This window comes from Amphibalanus amphitrite, unplaced genomic scaffold, assembly GCF_019059575.1.
Source record: "Amphibalanus amphitrite isolate SeventyFive unplaced genomic scaffold, NRLGWU_Aamphi_draft 001616F_arrow, whole genome shotgun sequence".
NCBI lineage: Eukaryota > Metazoa > Arthropoda > Thecostraca > Balanomorpha > Balanidae > Amphibalanus > Amphibalanus amphitrite.
The window spans coordinates 111,394-138,594 of NW_024883109.1; the positions used below are offsets into that span (position 1 = coordinate 111,394).

Consider the following 27,201-nt stretch of genomic DNA (forward strand, 5'->3'; position numbering starts at 1 on the left):
CTGGACTGCACAGTGTAAGAGCAGACAATTCATGGAGAACTTCTTGATGCCTAGTTCCCATATACTTGTGGTTTTAAATGACTTCTTTTTGGTACAGGGATGCAAACATACACCATAGAGTATGAGAAAGCCCTTATGAACTCATGTTCACATGTGTTTGATTAAATTATTTTTTTTTTAAGAGAATCCTGCTCAATACGCATACCATAACAGTGCACCATTTTTCAGTGAGTAACTAGGTCTCATTCTTTTTCAGAGCCCCAGTCATCATGCACCATTCTTGCATCCTCACTAGAATGTCAGCTGTGACTGGGTGGTCCTATTTGATGCTTCTAATCACTATTTCTGACTAATTTATTTGCTTGGTGTTGGACATGTCGCTGTTTTGCTGTTTTGCTGTTGTTTTTTTTTTTGGGGTGGTGGATGGCTTGGACAATAGCACAGTATAGTATTTTGAGTACATCTGTGGTGTCCTGGGCTGAGAGTTGTACCTATTACTTATAAAGGTGTGCTGTGTTGTTGCACAGGTCCCCAGGCTTAGTGCTGGTGCTTGCGAGCTAACACAACAGTGCAATGGTGTGGTGGCTGGTTAACTTATGTTCACAAGTTTGTTTTATCCCATTTATTGTTAACCTCACTGCTTTTCATGACATTTTTATTTCCTTGGTTTTGCAAATGCTTTGCTTGGGCTGCATACTTAGAGCATGATGGTCATGATGGTGGCTGAATTCAGTACGCTGAGCTGCATCCAACCCATGCTCTAGGACCCCCATGACAGGGCTGGGATCCAGCGGATCCGGCAATATGTTGAGTCCGGCCGTCTGGCGGAGCTGAGGCAGCGCCCCAACATCCAGCCCAATCTGCAGCTTGAGCGGCATGCTGCAGGCCAGGTAATTATAAACATAATATGTCATTGCCACCCAAACTGGCTGTTCACTTGTGTTGTTTGCTCTTAGAGTACCTCATTGTGTGGGCATTTCTTGTTCTTTGCTGCCAAAACATGATTACGGAGCGAACGAAGCGAGCGGAGTCTTTCGTAGATTAACGGAAATTTATGGGTATGAGCGGCCGGCCGGCCGGCCGTGCGGACGCTTTTGCGAGGCTTACATATATCTCAGCAACCACTTGACCGATTTACCTGCGGTAATTTTTGTAGGGTAGCTTCATTCCTTCTTCCAAGCAGACATGGGCATGGATCCCAGACAACCAATCACGAAAATCGAGATGGTCATTAGATGCATGTGGATGATCCCTTATGTAGGTGCCACGTGCAAAAAGAAGAGGTGTCAGTTTTGTAATAGTTGCAATACCGTAGCTTCGTGCAACTTTGGCCCACTTTTTTCGTTGAGCCTCAATAATTAAGTCATCTTTTATGTACAATGTTAAGCAACATGGTCTGGATAGAGGTCACCCCTTTTCCAGGCATGGGCCAAAGTTGCCCTTGGTGGCCAAAGTTGCACGAAACTACGGTATCTCGGTAACTACTCGGCCGATTGCGCTAAAAGTTGGCATGTAGGTAGGCACCCACTATGCAATGCATATCCATGTGCCAGAGTTGGGGTGCTGCTGCACGTGCGCACGTGCAGGGGTCGATTCCAGATCTCGAGAACGGCTGGACCGATGGCGCTCAAATTTGGTACGTGGTTAGGGACCGGTTAGTAGGGTGCCGTGCAAAAGTCAGTTGGGACCCATTTTGCACGTGCGCACGTGCAGGGTGCCGCTTCCAGATCTCGAGAACGGCTGGGCCGATTGTGCTCAAATTTGGCACATCGCTAGAGACCGGTTAGTAGGGTGCCGTGCACAACTCAGTTGGAGGTACCCCCTCGCAATTTCGCACGTGCAAGGCTCACCCTCTCGCTCGCTCCGTTAGTCGCCCCAAAAGGCGTTATACTGGTTATCTAATATCGCTTGGCAATGACACAATAGAAACCTGAAGGGTGGTCGAAAGCCTTCTGGAATAGGGTTAAGCTAAGCACTTTATCCTGTATCTCATTAATACTTAATTCTATTCTTTTCCAGGGACTACAGCCAGCGACCTCCACTTCCAGGCCTTCCTGATCGATGGTCTGGTTAGATGGAACGCGGATCGTCACCTGGCGGCGATCGGACAGGACAGCGCCCGCGAGGTCCGGTGCTACGGACGAGTACAGGGTGCTACGACGGCCGGATACGGGCAGCCGTCATCGACCTGTCGCAGAGGGTGCTCAAGAGGGACCTAGTCACCAGAAGCGAGCCTCTTCGATACACGGGTAAAAAGTCGCATGCTACAGTCACACAAATTATACAGTACAAAAACTGCCAACTAATGCCAATGATCGAATGCAGTTAAGTCCGCTAGCCTCCATTGAATTTGAACTTATGAAAAGGTTGCCGCTGCCGCGACAACCGATCAGCTAAAATTATTTACTACCTAATACCTATATACATAAAACGAACTTACGTACCAAGAGTCCAAGACGTGTCAAGTTGTCACAAGTCGTGAAACATAATGTTTCACACATGCTTCTGTTTACATTCAGGTGAGCTCGTCGGGGTCGCCTACCTGTACGGACAGGGCCGTAGGCTCGACGAGTACAGGGTGGGTGACCCCGACACGCAGCACGGCGAGGATGACGATGTTGGCGATGACCTCGACGAGGGATTCGAGGACGTCGAGGACATCTTCGTGACCGACGCGTACGATGGTCTCGAAATGCCAGTAAGTTAATTAAAGAGTACCGGAGGGTGTGTCGACAGAGGTGTTTTTCTCACAGATTCGCGTTAGACAAAGATATAAAGTGGCGCGAGCATGCCAAAACATTAGCCCTGCAGTTGGTTTTGCGTAATAGTGCGATTTGACGAGGCTCGTGCGGGTCGAAGTTACAGCGAAAAAGTCGCAGTCGACGGTGCTGCCACCTACATTGCCAATAACGGACACTATCATATCGTGATAATTGGGGTAGTTTCAAATGAGAAATGACTTCTATTTTTGTTCAAACTGCTTTAGAAGAAATGAAACAATTCGGAAACATACATTTTTCCCAAATATCGCGTTCCATTTTTTCCTGTTGAGTTGTTAGGAAAGTGGTAAATTTCAAGGTTGACGGCTAAAAAACGAAACAGGAGGAACAGAGCAGGAATCACGAAGACGTGTGCCGCGCCGATGCTGTAGCCTGTAGATAAGGGGTGAGCAACAGAACCAGCATACCTAACGATTTTGATTAGTGATAGATATTTTTCTCTAAATGAAAGACTATTAGTAACTCAGGCAAGCCCTCTAATATAGGTATCGACAGGGTTGCGGTAAAAGGTACAATCGATGGCACATTACAATTATTCTGAGTTGGGAAACAACACTCTTCAGATACCTACCATCAACAACCTCACTATCTCCTATATGGGAGCTATATCATCTGATTCCAGCGCCCTGAAAACAAACAGGTTATCACCAAATATCTCTGTATTAGCGCCTACCGATATATGCTGAATGACGCTATCAATACCCGACATTTGTAAAAGGTGATTCGCCACACAGACCGCCGGCGTCTGAGGGGTTGAATCAGTGAGCCAGATTGCCAGCGACTCACCGCTGAACTACCGGGCATAACAAAACGGACGATGCGACATGACTCAGAGATCATCACAGACGCGACGGTAAGCCGCCAACAGCTCCTCTGATGTTTGCTTTAAAAATGTTGGCCAAAATTTAAGATCGATGTAATCTAGTGCTAATATTTGGGTTTTCGGTTTTCTAATTCCCTCTATTTCGCGTATTGCTTGAAAATAGCTAGAAGGTTTCTTTTCACCGATAGCAAGTGATTTAGTTCAAAAGATTGGTGGTGCTGCTACTGGCAACATTATTGGCGCAATATAACCGTTCTTTAGTCACCGTGTCAATAATATTGACACAGTGAATGACCACCGACTCTCACTGAATGTATCTTCCTGTTCCGCAGGAAGCTGAGCTGTGACTGACTGGCCATTACGTGTCATCAGTTCGGCCAGTAGCGGCGGAATACCTTCAATTAAGAGGGGCACTGCCGACTTTTGGTCCCATATTCTTTCTATGCAACGCCCATAGGGCTAATGTTAAAATGCCAAAATCAAAGGGGGCACGGTGCCGCGGTGCCCTCCCCGTTCCGTCGCCTATGAGTTCGGCTTGACAAGGGAACCGCGAGGTGGCAGATAGCGATATTACGTATCTGAACGAGGGTTCCGCACGAGATTAGATGGCCTTCGGTTACATTTGTCGTTGCGTCTGTGATGATCTCTGAGTCATGTCGCATCGTCCGTTTTGTTATGCCCGGTAGTTCAGCGGTGAGTCGCTGGCAATCTGGCTCACTGATTCAACCCCTCAGACGCCGGCGGTCTGTGTGGCGAATCACCTTTTACAAATGTCAGGTATTGATAGCGTCATTCAGCATATGTCGGTAGGCGCTAATACAGAGATTTTTGGTGATAACCTGTTTGTTTTCAGGGCGCTGGAATCAGATGATATAGCTCCCATATAGGAGATAGTGAGGTTGTTGATGGTAGGTATCTGAATAGTGTTGTTTCCCAACTCAGAATAATTGTATTGTGCCATCGATTGTACCTTTTACCGCAACCCTGTTGATACCTATATTAGAAGGCTTGCCTGAGTTACTAATAGTCTTTCATTTAGAGAAAAATATCTATCACTAATCAAAATCGTTAGGTATGCTGGTTCTGTTGCTCACCCCTTATCTACAGGCTACAACATCGGCGCGGCACACGTCTTGGTGATTCCTGCTCTGTTCCTCCTGTTTCGTTTTTTAGCCGTCAACCTTGAAATTTACCACTTTCCTAACAACTCAACAGGAAAAAATGGAACGCGATATTTGGGAAAAATGTATGTTTCCGAATTGTTTTATTTCTTCTCAAGCAGTTTGAACAAAAATAGAAGTCATTTCTCATTTGAAACTACCCCAATTATCACGATATGATAGTGCCCGTTATTGGCAATGTAGGTGGCAGCACCGTCCACTGCGACTTTTTCGCTGTAACTTCGACCTGCCCGAGCCTCGTCAAATCGCATTTACGCAAAACCAACGGCAGGGCTAGTGTTTTGGCATGCTCGCGCCACTTTTATCTTTGTCTAACGCGAATCTGCGACTATCGACACACCCACTACCCAAAACATAACAATATGATTAAAAATTAAAGCTAAATGCAACTACTTCAATTTTGCGATATACTGCACCCTTTGATGGATGTTATTTACCCTATTACTTTCTGCATCCCAAATGAAGCAAGCATATAACTTATTTCATAGGTGTACAGGTAACTTAGGATCGCGAAACATACTGAGCTCATGACTACATCGCTTGTGTTTCAGCTTCAGACGCCTCTCCCGGCCGCTCCCGTCGGAGTCCCCAGCCTCGCCGCCGCCGGACCTCAGGGACCCGCTACCGCCCGAGTCCCCAGCTCCGCCGACGCTGGGCCTCAGAGTCCCGCCGACGCTGGGCCTCAGAATCCCGCCGCCGGACCTCAGAGTCCCGCCGCCGCTGCAGCTCCGGGCTCCGCCGCCGCTGCAGCCGCAGCCGCCGTCGCTGGAGCTCCGGGCCCGGCCGCCGCTGCAGCTCCGGGGCCCGCTGCTGCTGCAGCCGCCGCAGCTGCACCTTCAGGACCGGGCTCCGCTACCGCTGCCGCTGCAGCCCCGCGGCCTGCTGCCGCTGCAGCTCCGGGGCCCGCTGCCGCTGCGGCTCGGGGGCCCGCTGCTGCTGCAGCCGCCACAGCTGCTGCTCCGGGGCCCGCTGCAGCCGCAGCCGCCGCAGCTGCAGCCTCGTGGCCCGCCGCCGCTAGAGCTCACAACCTCTCACGGGTAGGTAGTCAGCCTCGTTTGATCTAAGGACGGGACTTCTCAGTCATTCAGACCGTTTTGAGTCCAATCAAATAAAACCATTAAGCTCCCCAGGATTGGAAGTGATCACCTGCGACCTCAAAAGTTTCCATAGTTACACTTCCAGTAGCGATATGCAAATCAGCGTTAATTCAGACAGCTAATTGCTCGCTTACATAGTCCCGTGTGTTCCACCTCAAACGGATGAATGGTCCATCAGTTAGCTATACACCGGGCGCAAGCACATATTAATCATGCCAATCACCCTGAGCGCTAAATTCGCCCGTTCTACTTTCAGCATGGTAACCAGCCTCCACCGGCTCCTCCTGCCGTCGACGCTGCCAGCTGGTCACCAGCTGACGCACAGCCGGACCTGGAGGGACGCAGCTCACCCGGCCCTGGTGCAGTAGTGGCCGCCGCTCAGTCGCCCGCCATCCCACTGACGCCAGACTGGGCAGCCGAGGGTCTTCCGGAGGTGCGGCTGCTTCGAGTTGCTTCGACCTTTCTGTTTCACTCGGGATCTTTTTTTCTTCTTAATTATGAAATTAGGTATCTCGGCTGACACGAGTGTAAATGCACCCCGGCCCGGTCACACCAGTCTGCTATAAAAGGATAAATCGTCTGTTCTCAGCACGGCGTTTAGCTGCTGTCGGCTCCTCCGACTACCGCCGGAGCCCCTGGCCCGGTCCCTGCCGGCGTCCCGGGCACAGCCACCGCGCCACCCACCGTCGCTGGCTCCGCCACCACCTCAAGTTTCGGGAACCGCGACCCGGCTCGCCAGGTATGTTGTAACTTGTCTCACAATCAAATTGCTTTAACTGTAAGTGCACAAAATGCATGTTCTGATGTGTTCATGAAGGTGACATGCTCTTGTCAGACACCCTCGTTTTCCATGTATGTTTTAAGGACGTGACCGGCCCCGACCACCAGCCGGGGTACGCCGAGTGCCACCGCCTGGCGCAGGTGCTCGTCGGCCTAGACTGCTCGCGGGGGTATGTCGCCGACGAAGAGGCCGAGTCCATCGTCCACCTGTGGCACCAGCTATCCGCCGGCGACAGAGCCAAGGTGGCGGCCTCCCCGCGGTACCAGCACCGGCTGACGACTGGCCGGTTTAAACAGCCGAAGACCAGTCGGCTGTCTGGTGTCGTGCCGGGCGTGCACAGCGCACGGAGGTAAGGATCCCGCATTTTAAAATAGGACTATCATTGTAAGCGTTGTTCTCAAATGAAACACCATCGGGCAGAATAATTGGGGTTTGCACGCATATTATTGGAACTATTAAATTATGTCATATTTATTAAAAGGCAATAAAAGTGAGATATTGTCCATGCTGGTAGGATTTTGTACGCATGTTAGTCACAACCTGGACATGCTGATGTGATGAAAAAGAAATACGAAACGCGTCCACGTCATCACATAATTTAATTATTGATTTTCACGAAACACAACTTGCATACTGCTTGCCAGGGACCTTCAATTTGGAAGGTATGTCCAACGTGTGCTCCGTAGAATTTCGTAGAACACATGTGAAAGTGAACTTAATGATGGATTTCTATTTGACAGAGTCTCACTCAAGCGAGGAGCGGTTCCCGCGCAACGACCCGACTTGAACCGGCTCGCTGAGACGGTCGTCCGCCTGCTCTGCGAGCGGTACCGAAACCCCAGGCGCAGCGGAGGGTCGGTCCAGTCGCGCTGGGCGCAGATCCTGGCCCACCACTCCAGCCTGCGGGACATTCTCCTCAAATGTCCCGCAATCACCCAGCGGACTGGAGTCAACCTGGCGGCTCTGAACCAGCACACGCTCACGTCCTGGTGAGTTATATGTTCGCTCGATCCTGCAGATGCAGAGACTTGATAGAATGTCCAGTGTCCATCCTCTCATTAATAATGGTGTAAGATATGTTATAAAAATACTACCATCATATTCGCCCGTGTGCGGCTTTACTGCTGGGGGGGGGGGGGGGGCGGACCCGTTCATTACCTGATTTTGCTAAATTTATCAGCGAGTGTTAAAGCCAGAACAATACACGCATTCAGTGTTGTAACAATTACGTTTCACAATACTTCTGAGTATCAGAAAATTAAAATTGTTCGCACTGGGAAACCGGCGCGCATCTACCGCATGGTCTTCCTACTGAGGACGCCAATGCTGACGGGATACATCCAGACTCTGTCCCTAAATGCGCTGAACCGAGTTGGGATGAGGCGGTGAGATGCAAGTCGACATCCTGAGAGATCGGAGCGTCAAAAGAGGAGCTCTGGAATACAAGGACCCCAACGAACATTTCAATCAACAGTATAAAGTAAACCCCTCAATTTTTGTTTTTGTTTCGCCGCCAGGTTCAACGAGCACCAGAAGGAGACGGAGCGGAGAGCTCTTCTCCAGGGCGTGCAGCTGCCGCCAGCCCGTCCGATCGCCGCAGTCGCCCTGCCAGCACCGGCGCCGCGGCTGATGCAGGTGCAGGTGGTGCGGGTGGACTGTCGCCGCCCACCGCACCACTTCGTCCTGCCTGCCGACACGGTCGGACAGGCGCAGACCCGCCGTCGCCCGGCCGAGGACACCGGCCACGACACCGCCGCCAAGAGGCCCTACACGCGCCGGCAGCCCACCAACACCTGCGGCCAGTGCAAAGGCGCTCTGACGGCGGACACGGGGCACAGACGGGGGAAGGGCGGCCCAAGCCGAAACAAGGTTTTCTGTCCCGTTGCCAACCCTGATCTAACATACGATCAGTGGTTGGCAAAGTTCAAGTGAGGAGTATGTCTTGTACCTATGTATGTATGTCTTGTCTATGTTTTGTGTCCTGTATGCCTGGCAAGTCCAACGCCAGACACCGGCGGAACTGCTTCAGGGCCGCTCTCTCCGGCCGCAGCTCAGGCGCTGCGGCCCCCCCCCCCCCATGATCGCCGCTGGCGCCACCTTTCGGCGCCCCGCCGCCGTCGATGGGGAGAAAAATAAACCAGATCTGACTTCGGATGCCGTCATGGTGTTTGTGTGGCGTAGAACAACGACGATAATAGCGAGTTAAAACCGCCTGACACTGTTTCAGGGTTTGGCGTTTTTGTTCGTGAATGTTTGCTTGTTCCTTTGATACTTAGGTTTACGATTCCCTTCCTTCGTTTGTTTGTTTGGTCGTTAAACATTAAATATACCAGTGTATAATGCAGGCGTACTTCGTCCGGGTGAGGCATCGTAGTCCCTTCGTCCTCGCACCTAAGGTTCACGCTATTCAGGCATGCCAAAAACTTGACCTGTGTGTCTTCCAGGTAGGTATCACACATTCGTGCGCGGGTGGGTGCGTTGAATGCTAGTTAGATTATGCGACAGTGCAGCTAACAGCGACTTCGGACAGCTTCCACGGTCGCAGAACACGGCAGGCAAACTCACTTAAGGCACCGGCCATTCGCTCGAAGCCCGGGCGCCGTCGATTTTGTCGGATTCCACTGTATACCCAACGCATTTATCCTAAGCAATACAATTAATGGTGCAAAGTAGCTGCAGCACGGCATGGGTAGCTTTCATATTCTGTCAATTAACCCGCGCCGGGCCGGTGCTCCGCGACTTCCACGCCGGGCCGGGAGGGGGGGTCTGAACTCTGAACCCCCCCCCCCCGTCTAACTCGGCTCCTGGGCCACGTAGCGAGACGCAGTAAGCGGCATTCGAAAGAACGCCAAAAATAACACTTCGGTCATTTTTAGATCAGGTCAAAGCTCGGGGCCCTGTTTCACCGGTGATAGCAGCACGCTGCTATCACACGTGTCAAATTGGGTTTCCATGGAAACATCAACAAACCATGACGCCGTCAATCTGTGTGATGTCATCAAATATTGCTGCTAACATCTTTACGGCCGTGCGATCAGACAAATGTTATCAAACGCATTCAACGAGACAGCAACTCTGTTCCAAACGCAGCTCACGGATTACACGAAACGTCAGTAGTGTGACCTCATCACATTACGTCAGCTCGCGCGAAACCATTACGTCACCGGCGAAACAGGGCCCAGGTCGCCAGAGGCCATCAAAGGTAACATTTTGTCCATTTCAACAATTTTGGAAACTGCCAGCGGCTAACTTGGGAACCGATAGAGCTACAGCGGCGCGGAAAAGCGCATTCGATAGCTCTTTTAATGCTATTTTGCCATAATGTCCCCAGATTTGACCTCGGAAAAGCGCATTCGATAGCTCTTTTAACGCGATTTCGCAATAATGTCCTCAGATTTGACCTCAGGTCAACGGTTTAGCCTCCAGAGGGCAAGAACTCCAAAAATGGCGGTTTTATGAAAAACATTTTTCTGCAATAACTTTTGACTCAGGGAAAAGACGACATTTAATTTGCCAGCGCATCGTGTTCCCCTCGTCGAGACGCGTCGAAAGAATTATAATTTAACCTTGTAAGGTCATTTTGAAAATGTGACCTCAGGTCAAAGTCATGGCCTGACCGGAAAAGGTCATGTTGCATATCAGTCGATCCGTATCGTCGAGCTTAACACATCTGAGGTGTTCTCATCGCTCTAGCTGTCTCTATCAAAAGTTATTGTCAGAGAAAACTCCTGGGGGCCTGATATGACCTGATATGACCTCTGGGTCAAAAGGAGGGGTCACAGGTGCCATTTTTCGGTTCAGCTTGTCGAGTTTACCGGTAACACGATGTTTGAGAATGTTTGGAATGACGTTCGTCCAAAAAAGGCGCCTTTCAATTATCTCCCATTAACTTACCTGAAATGGAGAGGTCGCAAAATTGGCCTGACCTTAGGTCACCAATATCAAAATTCCGAGATATGCATTTTGTATACACTGTTACTATTATCAATCGCTGAAAGTTTCAAGGTGATCGTTTGGTCGTTACAGATATGACGAGGATTCTAACTTTTCTGAGGTGCTTGAGTTACCTGGGTCTGAAATTTTCACATGTGCGGAAAAGATGCATGAACAGGTGTACCAAAAATGGCGGCGCAGCGCCGCCGCTTTCGATATATCTGCGAAAAAACCGCAAGAGGGTAACACCCAACCCCCGGCCCGGCGCGGATTAATTTAAGGTTATTTTTGTATGACTGAAGCTGATGTCCACATGGTTTTCAAAGGGTAAATATCGCTGCTTTGAAGCTTTCCATGTTTCTTTCATGAAGCTTTCCAGGCAGTCATTTTTGAAAATGACTGCTACCAGTCAATGGAGGAAAAAAAGAACAACTTATATCAATTATGGAGATATAGAAATAGCAAATGAACGCCAAAGAGGAAGATCACAAGAATCGATAGAATATCAGACGAAGATAATACGGAAGGGGTGGCGTTGCAAAGCAACACCCCGAGAAAAATCTGATCTGATCTGATGTTTTTCAATATCCTGAATCCAAGAATGATACTCATTAGTGCAAGGAGTATCATGATAATCCATTGAGGGAGGTCACCCAACACTCATCAGACCCAACCCATCCTGGGCTTATGCAAAGGTAGGTGAGGTGTTAGGTTTTGGGTGGTGTAGGGTTGGGTTGTCAGGCTTGGTCAGGGTAAGTTTGGTTAAGTTAGGTTAGGTTGGATTAGGCTGAGCTTACTCAGATTTGCTAGGCAAGGTCAGGTAACTTCACTTCAATGAATTATAATGATACCTATTTGCTGCCAGACATGTGCATGGATCCGAGAAAATGGATCTGGGATCTGATCCCCCGAATACTGATCTCGGATCCGTCGGGACCATAGATCCAGCTCTGTAATTTATCGAGAGATCCATGGGGATCACAGATCCGAGTCTCATTTTTTGCTTGAGATCCAGTGAGATCATAGATCCTCACTTATTTTTTTTGTTAAAACATATAAAAAAACTTGTTTCAAGTTTCAACTCACAAACGTTCTGTTTTAGTGATTTTATGTGATCGCACGTCATAATCCACAGTTTTGTGTCACTTATTGGCATAGAAACCCATTAAACATGTTTCAAATGTGGTACATGGTGGGATCCACTCAGATCATAGATCCATGTTCTTAATTTATCGTCAGATCATATGTCATAGATTCAAGATGTATTTTTCCCGATCCGGGGGTCATAGATCCCAACCTGTACTTTGCTTCGACATCCACTGAGATCATAGATCCATTACTCGGATACATGCACATGTCTGTTTGCTGCACTTATTAACATTTTTTTGGGATCCCAAGTATTGAAAAACATGGAAAAAGAGCAAATTTAATCTTGGAAAAATCTGGTGCTTTAGTGTTCAGTAATTCTTTCTTAACCCCACCATTCATTGCATTTGATGTGTTGTGTTTCATTGCAAAATGTTGCTTGTTTTACATAGCATTTAATAAAGAAATTAAATCAACACAAAGAGCATTTACAAGTTGCAAGATCAAGGAATGTGACTGGAAAACGTAATCATGGGCTCTGTCAATGGGGGGGGGAGGGTTGCAGGGGTTAAAGCCACCCATAATTTGCTTCTGCAATGCAACCAATAGGTAGTGATGCATTTACGGATCCAACCCCCCATCCTGAATGTGTCAGAGCGCCCAAGTGGAATGAATATATGCTGCTCAAAATGAACTTTTCAAACAACAGTTGATCATAAACAGTGACGTTTAACAAATTTCAAGGCTTTGGGTCAGAACTTTAAATGGCTTAAGATTTTGCTCAATGCCAACCAATTAGGTACCTATGCTTTAGTGCAGGGTACATAATAAGTGCCTACTGCCTAAGCTGGAACCTGAGATATACCTAAGCCAAAAGCAAAGAAGCTCGGGTGGGGTTACTTCAGAAGTGCTCATGAATCAAGTTATCCTGGCCTGTCAATACCCTGGTTTTAAAGCAGCCCTGTTTTACAGTACAAAGTTTAAATATGTAAATAACATGTAATGTGTATGCCTGACACAATTTGTATGATAAAATCCAGGATTCTTTGGTTGGCATTAACAGCAAAATAGGTACCAATACCTATAACCATCTTTGAGCCATATAAGATCAGGGCCCTGTTTCACGGTGATAGCAGCACGCTGCTATCAAATTGCGCGAGCTGACGTAATGTGATGACGTCGTACTGCTGACGTAAGGGGCAATTCTGGGCACGATTGCCGCAATATTGTTTACGTCATCAACTAAATGGTCGAAGTTTAAGTCCAAATTTTCCTTAAACCCAACTTCTTTAAATACATCATATTAAAAAATATATGTTACAATAAATATACTATCATGACTGTGTAAACTCTTACTTTTAAGCACAAGTCACTAATGCCGTGGCCAAGGTCGCGGCATTCGTACGCCAGAACTGCCCATCACGTCAACAGTATGGCGTCATGACATGACGTCAGCCGTGCTGCTATCACCAGTGAAACAGGGCCCAGAGTAGCTATATTATCTATGTTGATTTGCACTTGCCAAACTGATGATGTAAAGCAAAAGATGAAACATGAAAATTTCAATTCTGAATGCAAAATGTATTTTGATGAAAAAATGTACCATAAGAATACCAGCCAACACTTCTACAAAGGCCCTGTTTCACGGGCTAGCAACGCGCTGCAAACGTTTCACGAGCTGACGTCATATGGTCACGTGACACTAAGGGCGGTTTGTGTCATCCGTCAGCTCCTTCATAGCTGCGAATGGAACAGAGTTGCCGATACATTTGCATTCAAGGCGACAGCAACTCTGTTCCATTCGCAGCTATGAAGAAGCTCACGGATGACACAACCCGTCCTCTAGTGTCACCCACGTGACCATATGACGTCAGCTCGCAAAAAGCGCTGCTAGGGCCCATGAAACAGGGCCAGAATGCACAAGACCTGGACTTAGCTGTTAAAGAATTACATTCTTTTCTAAATAAATAGCCACTGTGTAATACCTTATTGTTATGAACAAAAGGAAACAAATATGAACGCCTTATGAAACGAGAGGAAACATAAATATGAACGATTTTCTTCCAATATATTTGCATTGAACTCAGTGAAATATAGGTAATAAAAATGAGGGTGCATCGGAGAGGATATTCACGGCTTGGTCTCCCTTTATTATGCTAACTATGAACATTAATAGGGCATTTCCAGGCAAGGTGGGTCGGTCAATGCCATACCTACCTGACCAACTAAATAAAAACGAATTTCACCGAACTGTGCTTCGATAATGCAAAAAACATAATTATAAACCAAATGAAAACAAAACCTTACGGAGTTTGTTACTCAGCCTTGGGTCTCCTAACGCACAAAATTAATTGGACGCTGAACGAGGACTGTGACGTTTGCGCCTCTATATTCAATAAAGCTGTGAACTTTCCCACTTGTGTCCGTTATTATAAATTTATAGGTACGTACTATTTGTAAATAATAGTTTCAATGCTTAAAACTTCTCGTTAAACATAACTATCTCAACCCAGTTTTGTCAAACGTCACTGAAATCAAGGCCATACTGAAATAAGCGAGTGCCCACTCCAGCTCTACCGGTATCCGAAGAGCCTGGCGGTCTTCTCAGCTCAGTGTACGTATTGGGCGAATACGCCCGGAAACGGTAGAGCATTTTTCTACCAGGAGACTCCACTCAATGCTTGCACGTGATTGGCTGCCGCTATTCCAATCGAAGCAACGTGATTGGCTGGCGGCATCTCCACTCGAAGCAACACGATCCAGCGCCACGGAGCGCCAAAGCTGGGGAACATTAGTGTTGCCAGGGGGAACTCCAACGGAAGAGGGAAGGAGAAAGAAAAGATTTTGTAATACATTTCGGCCCAATGTAAGGCACTCATTCTCAACTACGAGCATCCAAGAGCTCACTGAGTCAATATCGTCGCCTCCCTTAATTCCGTCGGGGATATTCCACGCGAAAGCTATGGTTCCTTTCTTGTGATCGGGAGGTATCAATTGAAGTCTTTGATGATAGTTTCCTATGCTGGGGAATGGGCGTTGCAGTCTCTCCCTCGACCAATCAGAGGGCGGAACCGATCGATGATCTACCGGTTCCGAGTCTGGTGGAGCAGTGGACCTCTTATGAGCTTTAGCAAAAGGTGCTGGAGATGCCGGAGATGCGTATGCTCTACTGAAGCAAGATTCAGTCGTATCGGTAGAATGCATGCCCGGAGCCAGCAAATGTAAACAAACGTTGGACAAAGCACGTGAGTCTGGCGAACATACAGCGCCAAGTGTAGGTCATTAATTTTTTACAATGGCATGCATGGGCAGTGTTATGCTGAATATATTTATGTTGAAAGTCTTGAAAGTGGGTAGAGAAGAAGGTACCTTGTCAGTATCGATTTCTGTTTCAGTTTTGCATCGACATTGTTAGAGGTTCCAACGTATTTGATTGGTATCACCGGAGTTGTCATAATGATAAGGTTTGCATGGAGGATGTCAAATAAAAGGACATTACATTTTAGTCAAAATAAATGCATTGTTCATAGGTTTATTAATATGATTTAATTTTATTGAGAGCAAGCATTTTTGAAATAATTACACTGTTTAAGCTTAAAACAGTAGACGCCTAAAACATGGAAATTTTATATGAAGGCCCTCTGAAGCACCGTACTACTGTTGACAGAAAACAATGGGGAAAAGTCACAAAGCCTTTGGACAAGCCATCTGGGCCCAGCGCCTGAAAAAATTCGCACAACAAAATGCTGGACGCCGGACATGGGCAGCAGGCCCGGTCCGAGACAGCCAAGGGCTGTCCTTGACCTGTATAACAAGGTGAGTTGGAGACATATTGAGCTTAGATCGCCTACCATCAATTGTTAACTTTCCGAAAAATCTACATTTTCTTAGTCTCTTATCTTAGTTCTTAGTCAGAGGTATACAGAGGTCTATGGTAATTGGTATGTATTATCATTAACATAATATGATTGTATTTGTGTTTCAGGTCCAAAGATGCCCACGGCAGTGCGGCAGCCAGCAGCCGCTGACCTTCCGGGGGGTGGCTGCGCTGCAAAGAGGCTGTAACTGTGGACTGCACAGTGTAAGAGCAGACAATTCATGGAGAACTTCTTGATGCCTAGTTCCCATATACTTGTGGTTTTAAATGACTTCTTTTGGTACAGGGATGCAAACATACACCATAGAGTATGAGAAAGCCCTTATGAACTCATGTTCACATGTGTTTGATTAAATTATTTTTTTTTAAGAGAATCCTGCTCAATACGCATACCATAACAGTGCACCATTTTTCAGTGAGTAACTAGGTCTCATTCTTTTTCAGAGCCCCAGTCATCATGCACCATTCTTGCATCCTCACTAGAATGTCAGCTGTGACTGGGTGGTCCTATTTGATGCTTCTAATCACTATTTCTGACTAATTTATTTGCTTGGTGTTGGACATGTCGCTTTTGCTGTTTTGCTGTTTTTTTTTGGGGGGGTGGTGGATGGCTTGGACAATAGCACAGTATAGTATTTTGAGTACATCTGTGGTGTCCTGGGCTGAGAGTTGTACCTATTACTTGTAAAGGTGTGCTGTGTTGTTGCACAGGTCCCCAGGCTTAGTGCTGGTGCTTGCGAGCTAACACAACAGTGCAATGGTGTGGTGGCTGGTTAACTTATGTTCACAAGTTTTTTTATCCCATTTATTGTTAACCTCACTGCTTTTCATGACATTTTTTTCCTTGGTTTTGCAAATGCTTTGCTTGGGCTGCATACTTAGAGCATGATGGTCATGATGGTGGCTGAATTCAGTACGCTGAGCTGCATCCAACCCATGCTCTAGGACCCCCATGACAGGGCTGGGATCCAGCGGATCCGGCAATATGTTGAGTCCGGCCGTCTGGCGGAGCTGAGGCAGCGCCCCAACATCCAGCCCAATCTGCAGCTTGAGCGGCATGCTGCAGGCCAGGTAATTATAAACATAATATGTCATTGCCACCCAAACTGGCTGTTCACTTGTTGTTTGCTCTTAGAGTACCTCATTGTGTGGGCATTTCTTGTTCTTTGCTGCCAAAACATGATTACGGAGCGAGCGAAGCGAGCGGAGTCTTTCGTAGATTAACGGAAATTCTGGGTATGAGCGGCCGGCCGGCCGGCCGTGCGGACGCTTTTGCGAGGCTTATATCTCAGCAACCACTTGACCGATTTACCTGCGGTAATTTTTGTAGGGTAGCTTCATTCCTTCTTCCAAGCAGACATGGGCATGGATCCAGACAACCAATCACGAAAATCGAGATGGTCATTAGATGCATGTGGATGATCCCTTATGTAGGTGCCACGTGCAAAAAGAAGAGGTGTCAGTTTTGTAATAGTTGCAATACCGTAGCTTCGTGCAACTTTGGCCCACTTTTTTCGTTGAGCCTCAATAATTAAGTCATCTTTTATGTACAATGTTAAGCAACATGGTCTGGATAGAGGTCACCCCTTTTCCAGGCATGGGCCAAAGTTGCCCTTGGTGGCCAAAGTTGCACGAAACTACGGTATCTCGGTAACTACTCGGCCGATTGCGCTAAAAGTTGGCATGTAGGTAGGCACCCACTATGCAATGCATATCCATGTGCCAGAGTTGGGGTGCTGCTGCACGTGCGCACGTGCAGGGGTCGATTCCAGATCTCGAGAACGGCTGGACCGATGGCGCTCAAATTTGGTACGTGGTTAGGGACCGGTTAGTAGGGTGCCGTGCAAAAGTCAGTTGGGACCCATTTTGCACGTGCGCACGTGCAGGGTGCCGCTTCCAGATCTCGAGAACGGCTGGGCCGATTGTGCTCAAATTTGGCACATCGCTAGAGACCGGTTAGTAGGGTGCCGTGCACAACTCAGTTGGAGGTACCCCCTCGCAATTTCGCACGTGCAAGGCTCACCCTCTCGCTCGCTCCGTTAGTCGCCCCAAAAGGCGTTATACTGGTTATCTAATATCGCTTGGCAATGACACAATAGAAACCTGAAGGGTGGTCGAAAGCCTTCTGGAATAGGGTTAAGCTAAGCACTTTATCCTGTATCTCATTAATACTTAATTCTATTCTTTTCCAGGGACTACAGCCAGCGACCTCCACTTCCATGCCTTCCTGATCGGGTCTGGTTAGATGGAACGCGGATCGTCACCTGGCGGCGATCGGACAGGACAGCGCCCGCGAGGTCCGGTGCTACGGACGAGTACAGGGTGCTACGACGGCCGGATACGGGCAGCCGTCAACGACCTGTCGCAGAGGGTGCTCAAGAGGGACCTAGTCACCAGAAGCGAGCCTCTTCGATACACGGGTAAAAAGTCGCATGCTACAGTCACACAAATTATACAGTACAAAAACTGCCAACTAATGCCAATGATCGAATGCAGTTAAGTCCGCTAGCCTCCATTGAATTTGAACTTATGAAAAGGTTGCCGCTGCCGCGACAACCGATCAGCTAAAATTATTTACTACCTAATACCTATAACATAAAACGAACTTACGTACCAAGACGTGTCAAGTTGTCACAAGTCGTGAAACATAATGTTTCACACATGCTTCTGTTTACATTCAGGTGAGCTCGTCGGGGTCGCCTACCTGTACGGACGGGCCGTAGGCTCGACGAGTACAGGGTGGGTGACCCCGACACGCAGCACGGCGAGGATGACGATGTTGGCGATGACTCGACGAGGGATTCGAGGACGTCGAGGACATCTTCGTGACCGACGCGTACGATGGTCTCGAAATGCCAGTAAGTTAATTAAAGAGTACCGGAGGGTGTGTCGACAGAGGTGTTTTTCTCACAGATTCGCGTTAGACAAAGATATAAAGTGGCGCGAGCATGCCAAAACACTAGCCCTGCAGTTGGTTTTGCGTAAGTAGTGCGATTTGACGAGGCTCGTGCGGGTCGAAGTTACAGCGAAAAAGTCGCAGTCGACGGTGCTGCCACCTACATTGCCAATAACGGACACTATCATATCGTGATAATTGGGGTAGTTTCAAATGAGAAATGACTTCTATTTTTGTTCAAACTGCTTAGAAGAAATGAAACAATTCGGAAACATACATTTTTCCCAAATATCGCGTTCCATTTTTTCCTGTTGAGTTGTTAGGAAAGTGGTAAATTTCAAGGTTGACGGCTAAAAAACGAAACAGGAGGAACAGAGCAGGAATCACGAAGACGTGTGCCGCGCCGATGCTGTAGCCTGTAGATAAGGGGTGAGCAACAGAACCAGCATACCTAACGATTTTGATTAGTGATAGATATTTTTCTCTAAATGAAAGACTATTAGTAACTCAGGCAAGCCCTCTAATATAGGTATCGACAGGGTTGCGGTAAAAGGTACAATCGATGGCACATTACAATTATTCTGAGTTGGGAAACAACACTCTTCAGATACCTACCATCAACAACCTCACTATCTCCTATATGGGAGCTATATCATCTGATTCCAGCGCCCTGAAAACAAACAGGTTATCACCAAATATCTCTGTATTAGCGCCTACCGATATATGCTGAATGACGCTATCAATACCCGACATTTGTAAAAGGTGATTCGCCACACAGACCGCCGGCGTCTGAGGGGTTGAATCAGTGAGCCAGATTGCCAGCGACTCACCGCTGAACTACCGGGCATAACAAAACGGACGATGCGACATGACTCAGAGATCATCACAGACGCGACGGTAAGCCGCCAACAGCTCCTCTGATGTTGCTTTAAAAATGTTGGCCAAAATTTAAGATCGATGTAATCTAGTGCTAATATTTGGGTTTTCGGTTTTCTAATTCCCTCTATTTCGCGTATTGCTTGAAAATAGCTAGAAGGTTTCTTTCACCGATAGCAAGTGATTTAGTTCAAAAGATTGGTGGTGCTGCTACTGGCAACATTATTGGCGCAATATAACCGTTCTTTAGTCACCGTGTCAATAATATTGACACAGTGAATGACCACGACTCTCACTGAATGTGTCTTCCTGTTCCGCAGGAAGCTGAGCTGTGACTGACTGGCCATTGCGTGTCATCAGTTCGGCCAGTAGCGGCGGAATACCTTCAATTAAGGGGCACTGCCGACTTTTGGTCCCATATTCTTTCTATGCAACGCCCATAGGGCTAATGTTAAAATGCCAAAATCAAAGGGGGCACGGTGCCGCGGTGCCCTCCCCGTTCCGTCGCCTATGAGTTCGGCTTGACAAGGGAACCGCGAGGTGGCAGATAGCGATATTACGTATCTGAACGAGGGTTCCGCACGAGATAGATGGCCTTCGGTTACATTTGTCGTTGCGTCTGTGATGATCTCTGAGTCATGTCGCATCGTCCGTTTTGTTATGCCCGGTAGTTCAGCGGTGAGTCGCTGGCAATCTGGCTCACTGATTCAACCCCTCAGACGCCGGCGGTCTGTGTGGCGAATCACCTTTTACAAATGTCGGGTATTGATAGCGTCATTCAGCATATGTCGGTAGGCGCTAATACAGAGATTTTTGGTGATAACCTGTTTGTTTTCAGGGCGCTGGAATCAGATGATATAGCTCCCATATAGGAGATAGTGAGGTTGTTGATGGTAGGTATCTGAAGAGTGTTGTTTCCCAACTCAGAATAATTGTATTGTGCCATCGATTGTACCTTTTACCGCAACCCTGTTGATACCTATATTAGAAGGCTTGCCTGAGTTACTAATAGTCTTTCATTTAGAGAAAAATATCTATCACTAATCAAAATCGTTAGGTATGCTGGTTCTGTTGCTCCCCTTATCTACAGGCTACAACATCGGCGCGGCACACGTCTTGGTGATTCCTGCTCTGTTCCTCCTGTTTCGTTTTTTAGCCGTCAACCTTGAAATTTACCACTTTCCTAACAACTCAACAGGAAAAAATGGAACGCGATATTTGGGAAAAATGTATGTTTCCGAATTGTTTTATTTCTTCTCAAGCAGTTTGAACAAAAATAGAAGTCATTTCTCATTTGAAACTACCCCAATTATCACGATATGATAGTGCCCGTTATTGGCAATGTAGGTGGCAGCACCGTCCACTGCGACTTTTTCGCTGTAACTTCGACCTGCCCGAGCCTCGTCAAATCGCATTTACGCAAAACCAACGGCAGGGCTAGTGTTTTGGCATGCTCGCGCCACTTTTATCTTTGTCTAACGCGAATCTGCGACTATCGACACACCCACTACCCAAAACATAACAATATGATTAAAAATTAAAGCTAAATGCAACTACTTCAATTTTGCGATATACTGCACCCTTTGATGGATGTTATTTACCCTATTACTTTCTGCATCCCAAATGAAGCAAGCATATAACTTATTTCATAGGTGTACAGGTAACTTAGGATCGCGAAACATACTGAGCTCATGACTACATCGCTTGTGTTTCAGCTTCAGACGCCTCTCCCGGCCGCTCCCGTCGGAGTCCCCAGCCTCGCCGCCGCCGGACCTCAGGGACCCGCTACCGCCCGAGTCCCCAGCTCCGCCGACGCTGGGCCTCAGAGTCCCGCCGACGCTGGGCCTCAGAATCCCGCCGCCGGACCTCAGAGTCCCGCCGCCGCTGCAGCTCCGGGCTCCGCCGCCGCTGCAGCCGCAGCCGCCGTCGCTGGAGCTCCGGGCCCGGCCGCCGCTGCAGCTCCGGGGCCCGCTGCTGCTGCAGCCGCCGCAGCTGCACCTTCAGGACCGGGCTCCGCTACCGCTGCCGCTGCAGCCCCGCGGCCTGCTGCCGCTGCAGCTCCGGGGCCCGCTGCCGCTGCGGCTCGGGGGCCCGCTGCTGCTGCAGCCGCCACAGCTGCTGCTCCGGGGCCCGCTGCAGCCGCAGCCGCCGCAGCTGCAGCCTCGTGGCCCGCCGCCGCTAGAGCTCACAACCTCTCACGGGTAGGTAGTCAGCCTCGTTTGATCTAAGGACGGGACTTCTCAGTCATTCAGACCGTTTTGAGTCCAATCAAATAAAACCATTAAGCTCCCCAGGATTGGAAGTGATCACCTGCGACCTCAAAAGTTTCCATAGTTACACTTCCAGTAGCGATATGCAAATCAGCGTTAATTCAGACAGCTAATTGCTCGCTTACATAGTCCCGTGTGTTCCACCTCAAACGGATGAATGGTCCATCAGTTAGCTATACACCGGGCGCAAGCACATATTAATCATGCCAATCACCCTGAGCGCTAAATTCGCCCGTTCTACTTTCAGCATGGTAACCAGCCTCCACCGGCTCCTCCTGCCGTCGACGCTGCCAGCTGGTCACCAGCTGACGCACAGCCGGACCTGGAGGGACGCAGCTCACCCGGCCTGGTGCAGTAGTGGCCGCCGCTCAGTCGCCCGCCATCCCACTGACGCCAGACTGGGCAGCCGAGGGTCTTCCGGAGGTGCGGCTGCTTCGAGTTGCTTCGACCTTTCTGTTTCACTCGGGATCTTTTTTCTTCTAATTATGAAATTAGGTATCTCGGCTGACACGAGTGTAAATGCACCCCGGCCCGGTCACACCAGTCTGCTATAAAAGGATAAATCGTCTGTTCTCAGCACGGCGTTTAGCTGCTGTCGGCTCCTCCGACTACCGCCGGAGCCCCTGGCCCGGTCCCTGCCGGCGTCCCGGGCACAGCCACCGCGCCACCCACCGTCGCTGGCTCCGCCACCACCTCAAGTTTCGGGAACCGCGACCCGGCTCGCCAGGTATGTTGTAACTTGTCTCACAATCAAATTGCTTTAACTGTAAGTGCACAAATGCATGTTCTGATGTGTTCATGAAGGTGACATGCTCTTGTCAGACACCCTCGTTTTCCATGTATGTTTTAAGGACGTGACCGGCCCCGACACCAGCCGGGGTACGCCGAGTGCCACCGCCTGGCGCAGGTGCTCGTCGGCCTAGACTGCTCGCGGGGGTATGTCGCCGACGAAGAGGCCGAGTCCATCGTCCACCTGTGGCACCAGCTATCCGCCGGCGACAGAGCCAAGGTGGCGGCTCCCCGCGGTACCAGCACCGGCTGACGACTGGCCGGTTTAAACAGCCGAAGACCAGTCGGCTGTCTGGTGTCGTGCCGGGCGTGCACAGCGCACGGAGGTAAGGATCCCGCATTTTAAAATAGGACTATCATTGTAAGCGTTGTTCTCAAATGAAACACCATCGGGCAGAATAATTGGGGTTTGCACGCATATTATTGGAACTATTAAATTATGTCATATTTATTAAAAGGCAATAAAAGTGAGATATTGTCCATGCTGGTAGGATTTTGTACGCATGTTAGTCACAACCTGGACATGCTGATGTGATGAAAAAGAAATACGAAACGCGTCCACGTCATCACATAATTTAATTATTGATTTTCACGAAACCAACTTGCATACTGCTTGCCAGGGACCTTCAATTTGGAAGGTATGTCCAACGTGTGCTCCGTAGAATTTCGTAGAACACATGTGAAAGTGAACTTAATGATGGATTTCTATTTGACAGAGTCTCACTCAGCGAGGAGCGGTTCCCGCGCAACGACCCGACTTGAACCGGCTCGCTGAGACGGTCGTCCGCCTGCTCTGCGAGCGGGTACCGAAACCCCAGGCGCAGCGGAGGGTCGGTCCAGTCGCGCTGGGCGCAGATCCTGGCCCACCACTCCAGCCTGCGGGACATTCCTCAAATGTCCCGCAATCACCCAGCGGACTGGAGTCAACCTGGCGGCTCTGAACCAGCACACGCTCACGTCCTGGTGTTATATGTTCGCTCGATCCTGCAGATGCAGAGACTTGATAGAATGTCCAGTGTCCATCCTCTCATTAATAATGGTGTAAGATATGTTATAAAATACTACCATCATATTCGCCGTGTGCGGCTTTACTGCTGGGGGGGGGGGGGGGCGGACCCGTTCATTACCTGATTTGCTAAATTTATCAGCGAGTGTTAAAGCCAGAACAATACACGCATTCAGTGTTGTAACAATTACGTTTCACAATACTTCTGAGTATCAGAAAATTAAAATTGTTCGCACTGGGAAACCGGCGCGCATCTACCGCATGGTCTTCCTACTGGGACGCCAATGCTGACGGGATACATCAGACTCTGTCCCTAAATGCGCTGAACCGAGTTGGGATGAGGCGGTGAGATGCAAGTCGACATCCTGAGAGATCGGAGCGTCAAAAGAGGAGCTCTGGAATACAAGGACCCCAACGAACATTTCAATCAACAGTATAAAGTAAACCCCTCAATTTTGTTTTGTTTCGCCGCCAGGTTCAACGAGCACCAGAAGGAGACGGAGCGGAGAGCTCTTCCCAGGGCGTGCAGCTGCCGCCAGCCCGTCCGATCGCCGCAGTCGCCCTGCCAGCACCGGCGCCGCGGCTGATGCAGGTGCAGGTGGTGCGGGTGGACTGTCGCCGCCCACCGCACCACTTCGTCCTGCCTGCCGACACGGTCGGACAGGCGCAGACCGCCGTCGCCCGGCCGAGGACACCGGCCACGACACCGCCGCCAAGAGGCCCTACACGCGCCGGCAGCCCACCAACACCTGCGGCCAGTGCAAAGGCGCTCTGACGGCGGACACGGGGCACAGACGGGGGAAGGGCGGCCCAAGCCGAAACAAGGTTTTCTGTCCCGTTGCCAACCCTGATCTAACATACGATCAGTGGTTGGCAAAGTTCAAGTGAGGAGTATGTCTTGTACCTATGTATGTATGTCTTGTCTATGTTTTGTGTCCTGTATGCCTGGCAAGTCCAACGCCAGACACCGGCGGAACTGCTTCAGGGCCGCTCTCTCCGGCCGCAGCTCAGGCGCTGCGGCCCCCCCCCCCCATGATCGCCGCTGGCGCCACCTTTCGGCGCCCCGCCGCCGTCGATGGGGAGAAAAATAAACCAGATCTGACTTCGGATGCCGTCATGGTGTTTGTGTGGCGTAGAACAACGACGATAATAGCGAGTTAAACCGCCTGACACTGTTTCAGGGTTTGGCGTTTTTGTTCGTGAATGTTTGCTTGTTCCTTTGATACTTAGGTTTACGATTCCCTTCCTTCGTTGTTTGTTTGGTCGTTAAACATTAAATATACCAGTGTATAATGCAGGCGTACTTCGTCCGGGTGAGGCATCGTAGTCCCTTCGTCCTCGCACCTAAGGTTCACGCTATTCAGGCATGCCAAAAACTTGACCTGTGTGTCTTCCAGGTAGGTATCACACATTCGTGCGCGGGTGGGTGCGTTGAATGCTAGTTAGATTATGCGACAGTGCAGCTAACAGCGACTTCGGACAGCTTCCACGGTCGCAGAACACGGCAGGCAAACTCACTTAAGGCACCGGCCATTCGCTCGAAGCCCGGGCGCCGTCGATTTTGTCGGATTCCACTGTATACCCAACGCATTTATCCTAAGCAATACAATTAATGGTGCAAAGTAGCTGCAGCACGGCATGGGTAGCTTTCATATTCTGTCAATTAACCCGCCGGGCCGGTGCTCCGCGACTTCCACGCCGGGCCGGGAGGGGGGGTCTGAACTCTGAACCCCCCCCCCCGTCTAACTCGGCTCCTGGGCCACGTAGCGAGACGCAGTAAGCGGCATTCGAAAGAACGCCAAAAATAACACTTCGTTTTAGATCAGGTCAAAGCTCGGGGCCATGTTTCACCGGTGATAGCAGCACGCTGCTATCACACGTGTCAAATTGGGTTTCCATGGAAACATCAACAAACCATGACGCCGTCAATCTGTGTGATGTCATCAAATATTGCTGCTAACATCTTTACGGCCGTGCGATCAGAAAATGTTATCAAACGCATTCAACGAGACAGCAACTCTGTTCCAAACGCAGCTCACGGATTACACGAAACGTCAGTAGTGTGACCATCAATCACATTACGTCAGCTCGCGCGAAACCATTACGTCACCGGCGAAACAGGGCCCAGGTCGCCAGAGGCCATCAAAGGTAACATTTTGTCCATTTCAACAATTTTGGAAACTGCCAGCGGCTAACTTGGGAACCGATAGAGCTACAGCGGCGCGGAAAAGCGCATTCGATAGCTTTTAATGCTATTTTGCCATAATGTCCCCAGATTTGACCTCGGAAAAGCGCATTCGATAGCTCTTTTAACGCGATTTCGCAATAATGTCCTCAGATTTGACCTCAGGTCAACGGTTTAGCCTCCAGAGGGCAAGAACTCCAAAAATGGCGGTTTTATGAAAAACATTTTTCTGCATAACTTTTGACTCAGGGAAAAGACGACATTTAATTTGCCAGCGCATCGTGTTCCCCTCGTCGAGACGCGTCGAAAGAATTATAATTTAACCTTGTAAGGTCATTTTGAAAATGTGACCTCAGGTCAAAGTCATGGCCTGACCGGAAAGGTTGTTGCATATCAGTCGATCCGTATCGTCGAGCTTAACACCATCTGAGGTGTTCTCATCGCTCTAGCGTCTCTATCAAAAGTATTGTCAGAGAAAACTCCTGGGGGCCTGATATGACTGATATGACCTCGGGTCAAAAGGAGGGGTCACAGGTGCCATTTTTCGGTTCAGCTTGTCGAGTTTACCGGTAACACGATGTTTGAGAATGTTTGGAATGAGTTCGTCCAAAAAAGGCGCTTTCAATTATCTCCCATTAACTTACCTGAAATGGAGAGGTCGCAAAATTGGCCTGACCTTAGGTCACCAATATCAAATTCCGAGATATGCATTTGTATACACTGTTACTATTATCAATCGCTGAAAGTTTCAAGGTGATCGTTTGGTCGTTACAGATATGACGAGGATTCTAACTTTTCTGAGGTGCTTGAGTTACCTGGGTCTGAAATTTTCACATGTGCGGAAAAGATGCAGAACGGTGTACCAAAAATGGCGGCGCAGCGCCGCCGCTTTCGATATATCTGCGAAAAACCGCAAGAGGGTAACACCCAACCCCCGGCCCGGCGCGGATTAATTTAAGGTTATTTTTGTATGACTGAAGCTGATGTCCACATGGTTTTCAAAGGGTAAATATCGCTGCTTTGAAGCTTTCCATGTTTCTTTCATGAAGCTTTCCAGGCGTCATTTTGAAACTGCGCTACCAGTCAATGGAGGAAAAAAAGAAAACAACTTATATCAATTATGGAGATATAGAAATAGCAAATGAACGCCAAAGAGGAAGATCACAAGAATCGATAGAATATCAGACGAAGATAATACGGAAGGGGTGGCGTTGCAAAGCAACACCCGAGAAAAATCTGATCTGATCTGATGTTTTTCAATATCCTGAATCCAAGAATGATACTCATTAGTGCAAGGAGTATCATGATAATCCATTGAGGGAGGTCACCCAACCCTAACTCATCAGACCCAACCCATCCTGGGCTTATGCAAAGGTAGGTGAGGTGTTAGGTTTTGGGTGGGTGTAGGGTTGGGTTGTCAGGCTTGGTCAGGGTAAGTTTGGTTAAGTTAGGTTAGGTTGGATTAGGCTGAGCTTACTCAGATTTGCTAGGCAAGGTCAGGTAACTTCACTCATGAATATATGATACCTATTTGCTGCCAGACATGTGCATGGATCCGAGAAAATGGATCTGGATCTGATCCCCCGAATACTGATCCGGATCCGTCGGGACCAAGATCCAG

At 48.8% G+C, this 27,201-nt stretch overlaps 3 protein-coding genes across 5 annotated transcripts; all 3 read left to right on the forward strand.

Annotated features, from left to right (window-relative positions):
• The first annotated feature begins 1 nt into the window (after nt 1).
• Nucleotides 2-9,011, forward strand: LOC122374187 (skin secretory protein xP2-like). Of its 3 annotated transcripts, XR_006255171.1 has the most exons (9): nt 8-890; nt 2,020-2,249; nt 2,520-2,698; nt 5,336-5,821; nt 6,138-6,314; nt 6,471-6,620; nt 6,746-7,011; nt 7,403-7,651; nt 8,180-9,011. XR_006255171.1 is itself a non-coding variant. In XM_043352791.1 (6 exons), exons 3-6 carry the CDS (start codon nt 2,075-2,077, stop codon nt 6,399-6,401), a joined length of 1,104 nt encoding a protein of 367 aa, XP_043208726.1. In that variant the 5' UTR covers nt 2-14; nt 257-890; nt 2,020-2,074; the 3' UTR covers nt 6,402-6,440. The 3 variants fall into 3 exon arrangements, 2 of the variants coding, with proteins under 2 accessions (XP_043208726.1, XP_043208727.1); XM_043352791.1 differs by lacking the exons at nt 6,471-6,620; nt 6,746-7,011; nt 7,403-7,651; nt 8,180-9,011 and having other exon boundaries at nt 2-14; nt 257-890; nt 6,138-6,440; XM_043352792.1 differs by lacking the exons at nt 6,471-6,620; nt 6,746-7,011; nt 7,403-7,651; nt 8,180-9,011 and having other exon boundaries at nt 6,138-6,441.
• Nucleotides 9,012-15,259: 6,248 nt separating this feature from the next.
• LOC122374184 lies at nt 15,260-17,789 on the forward strand. The gene is made up of 4 exons (XM_043352788.1): nt 15,260-15,497; nt 15,667-15,762; nt 16,504-16,629; nt 17,751-17,789. Exons 1-4 carry the CDS (start codon nt 15,441-15,443, stop codon nt 17,787-17,789), a joined length of 318 nt encoding a protein of 105 aa, XP_043208723.1. The 5' UTR covers nt 15,260-15,440.
• Nucleotides 17,790-18,341: 552 nt separating this feature from the next.
• On the forward strand, nt 18,342-22,189 carry LOC122374185 (extensin-like). The gene is made up of 4 exons (XM_043352790.1): nt 18,342-18,416; nt 21,046-21,531; nt 21,848-21,971; nt 22,178-22,189. Exons 1-4 carry the CDS (start codon nt 18,400-18,402, stop codon nt 22,187-22,189), a joined length of 639 nt encoding a protein of 212 aa, XP_043208725.1. The 5' UTR covers nt 18,342-18,399.
• The last annotated feature ends 5,012 nt before the right edge of the window (nt 22,190-27,201 follow it).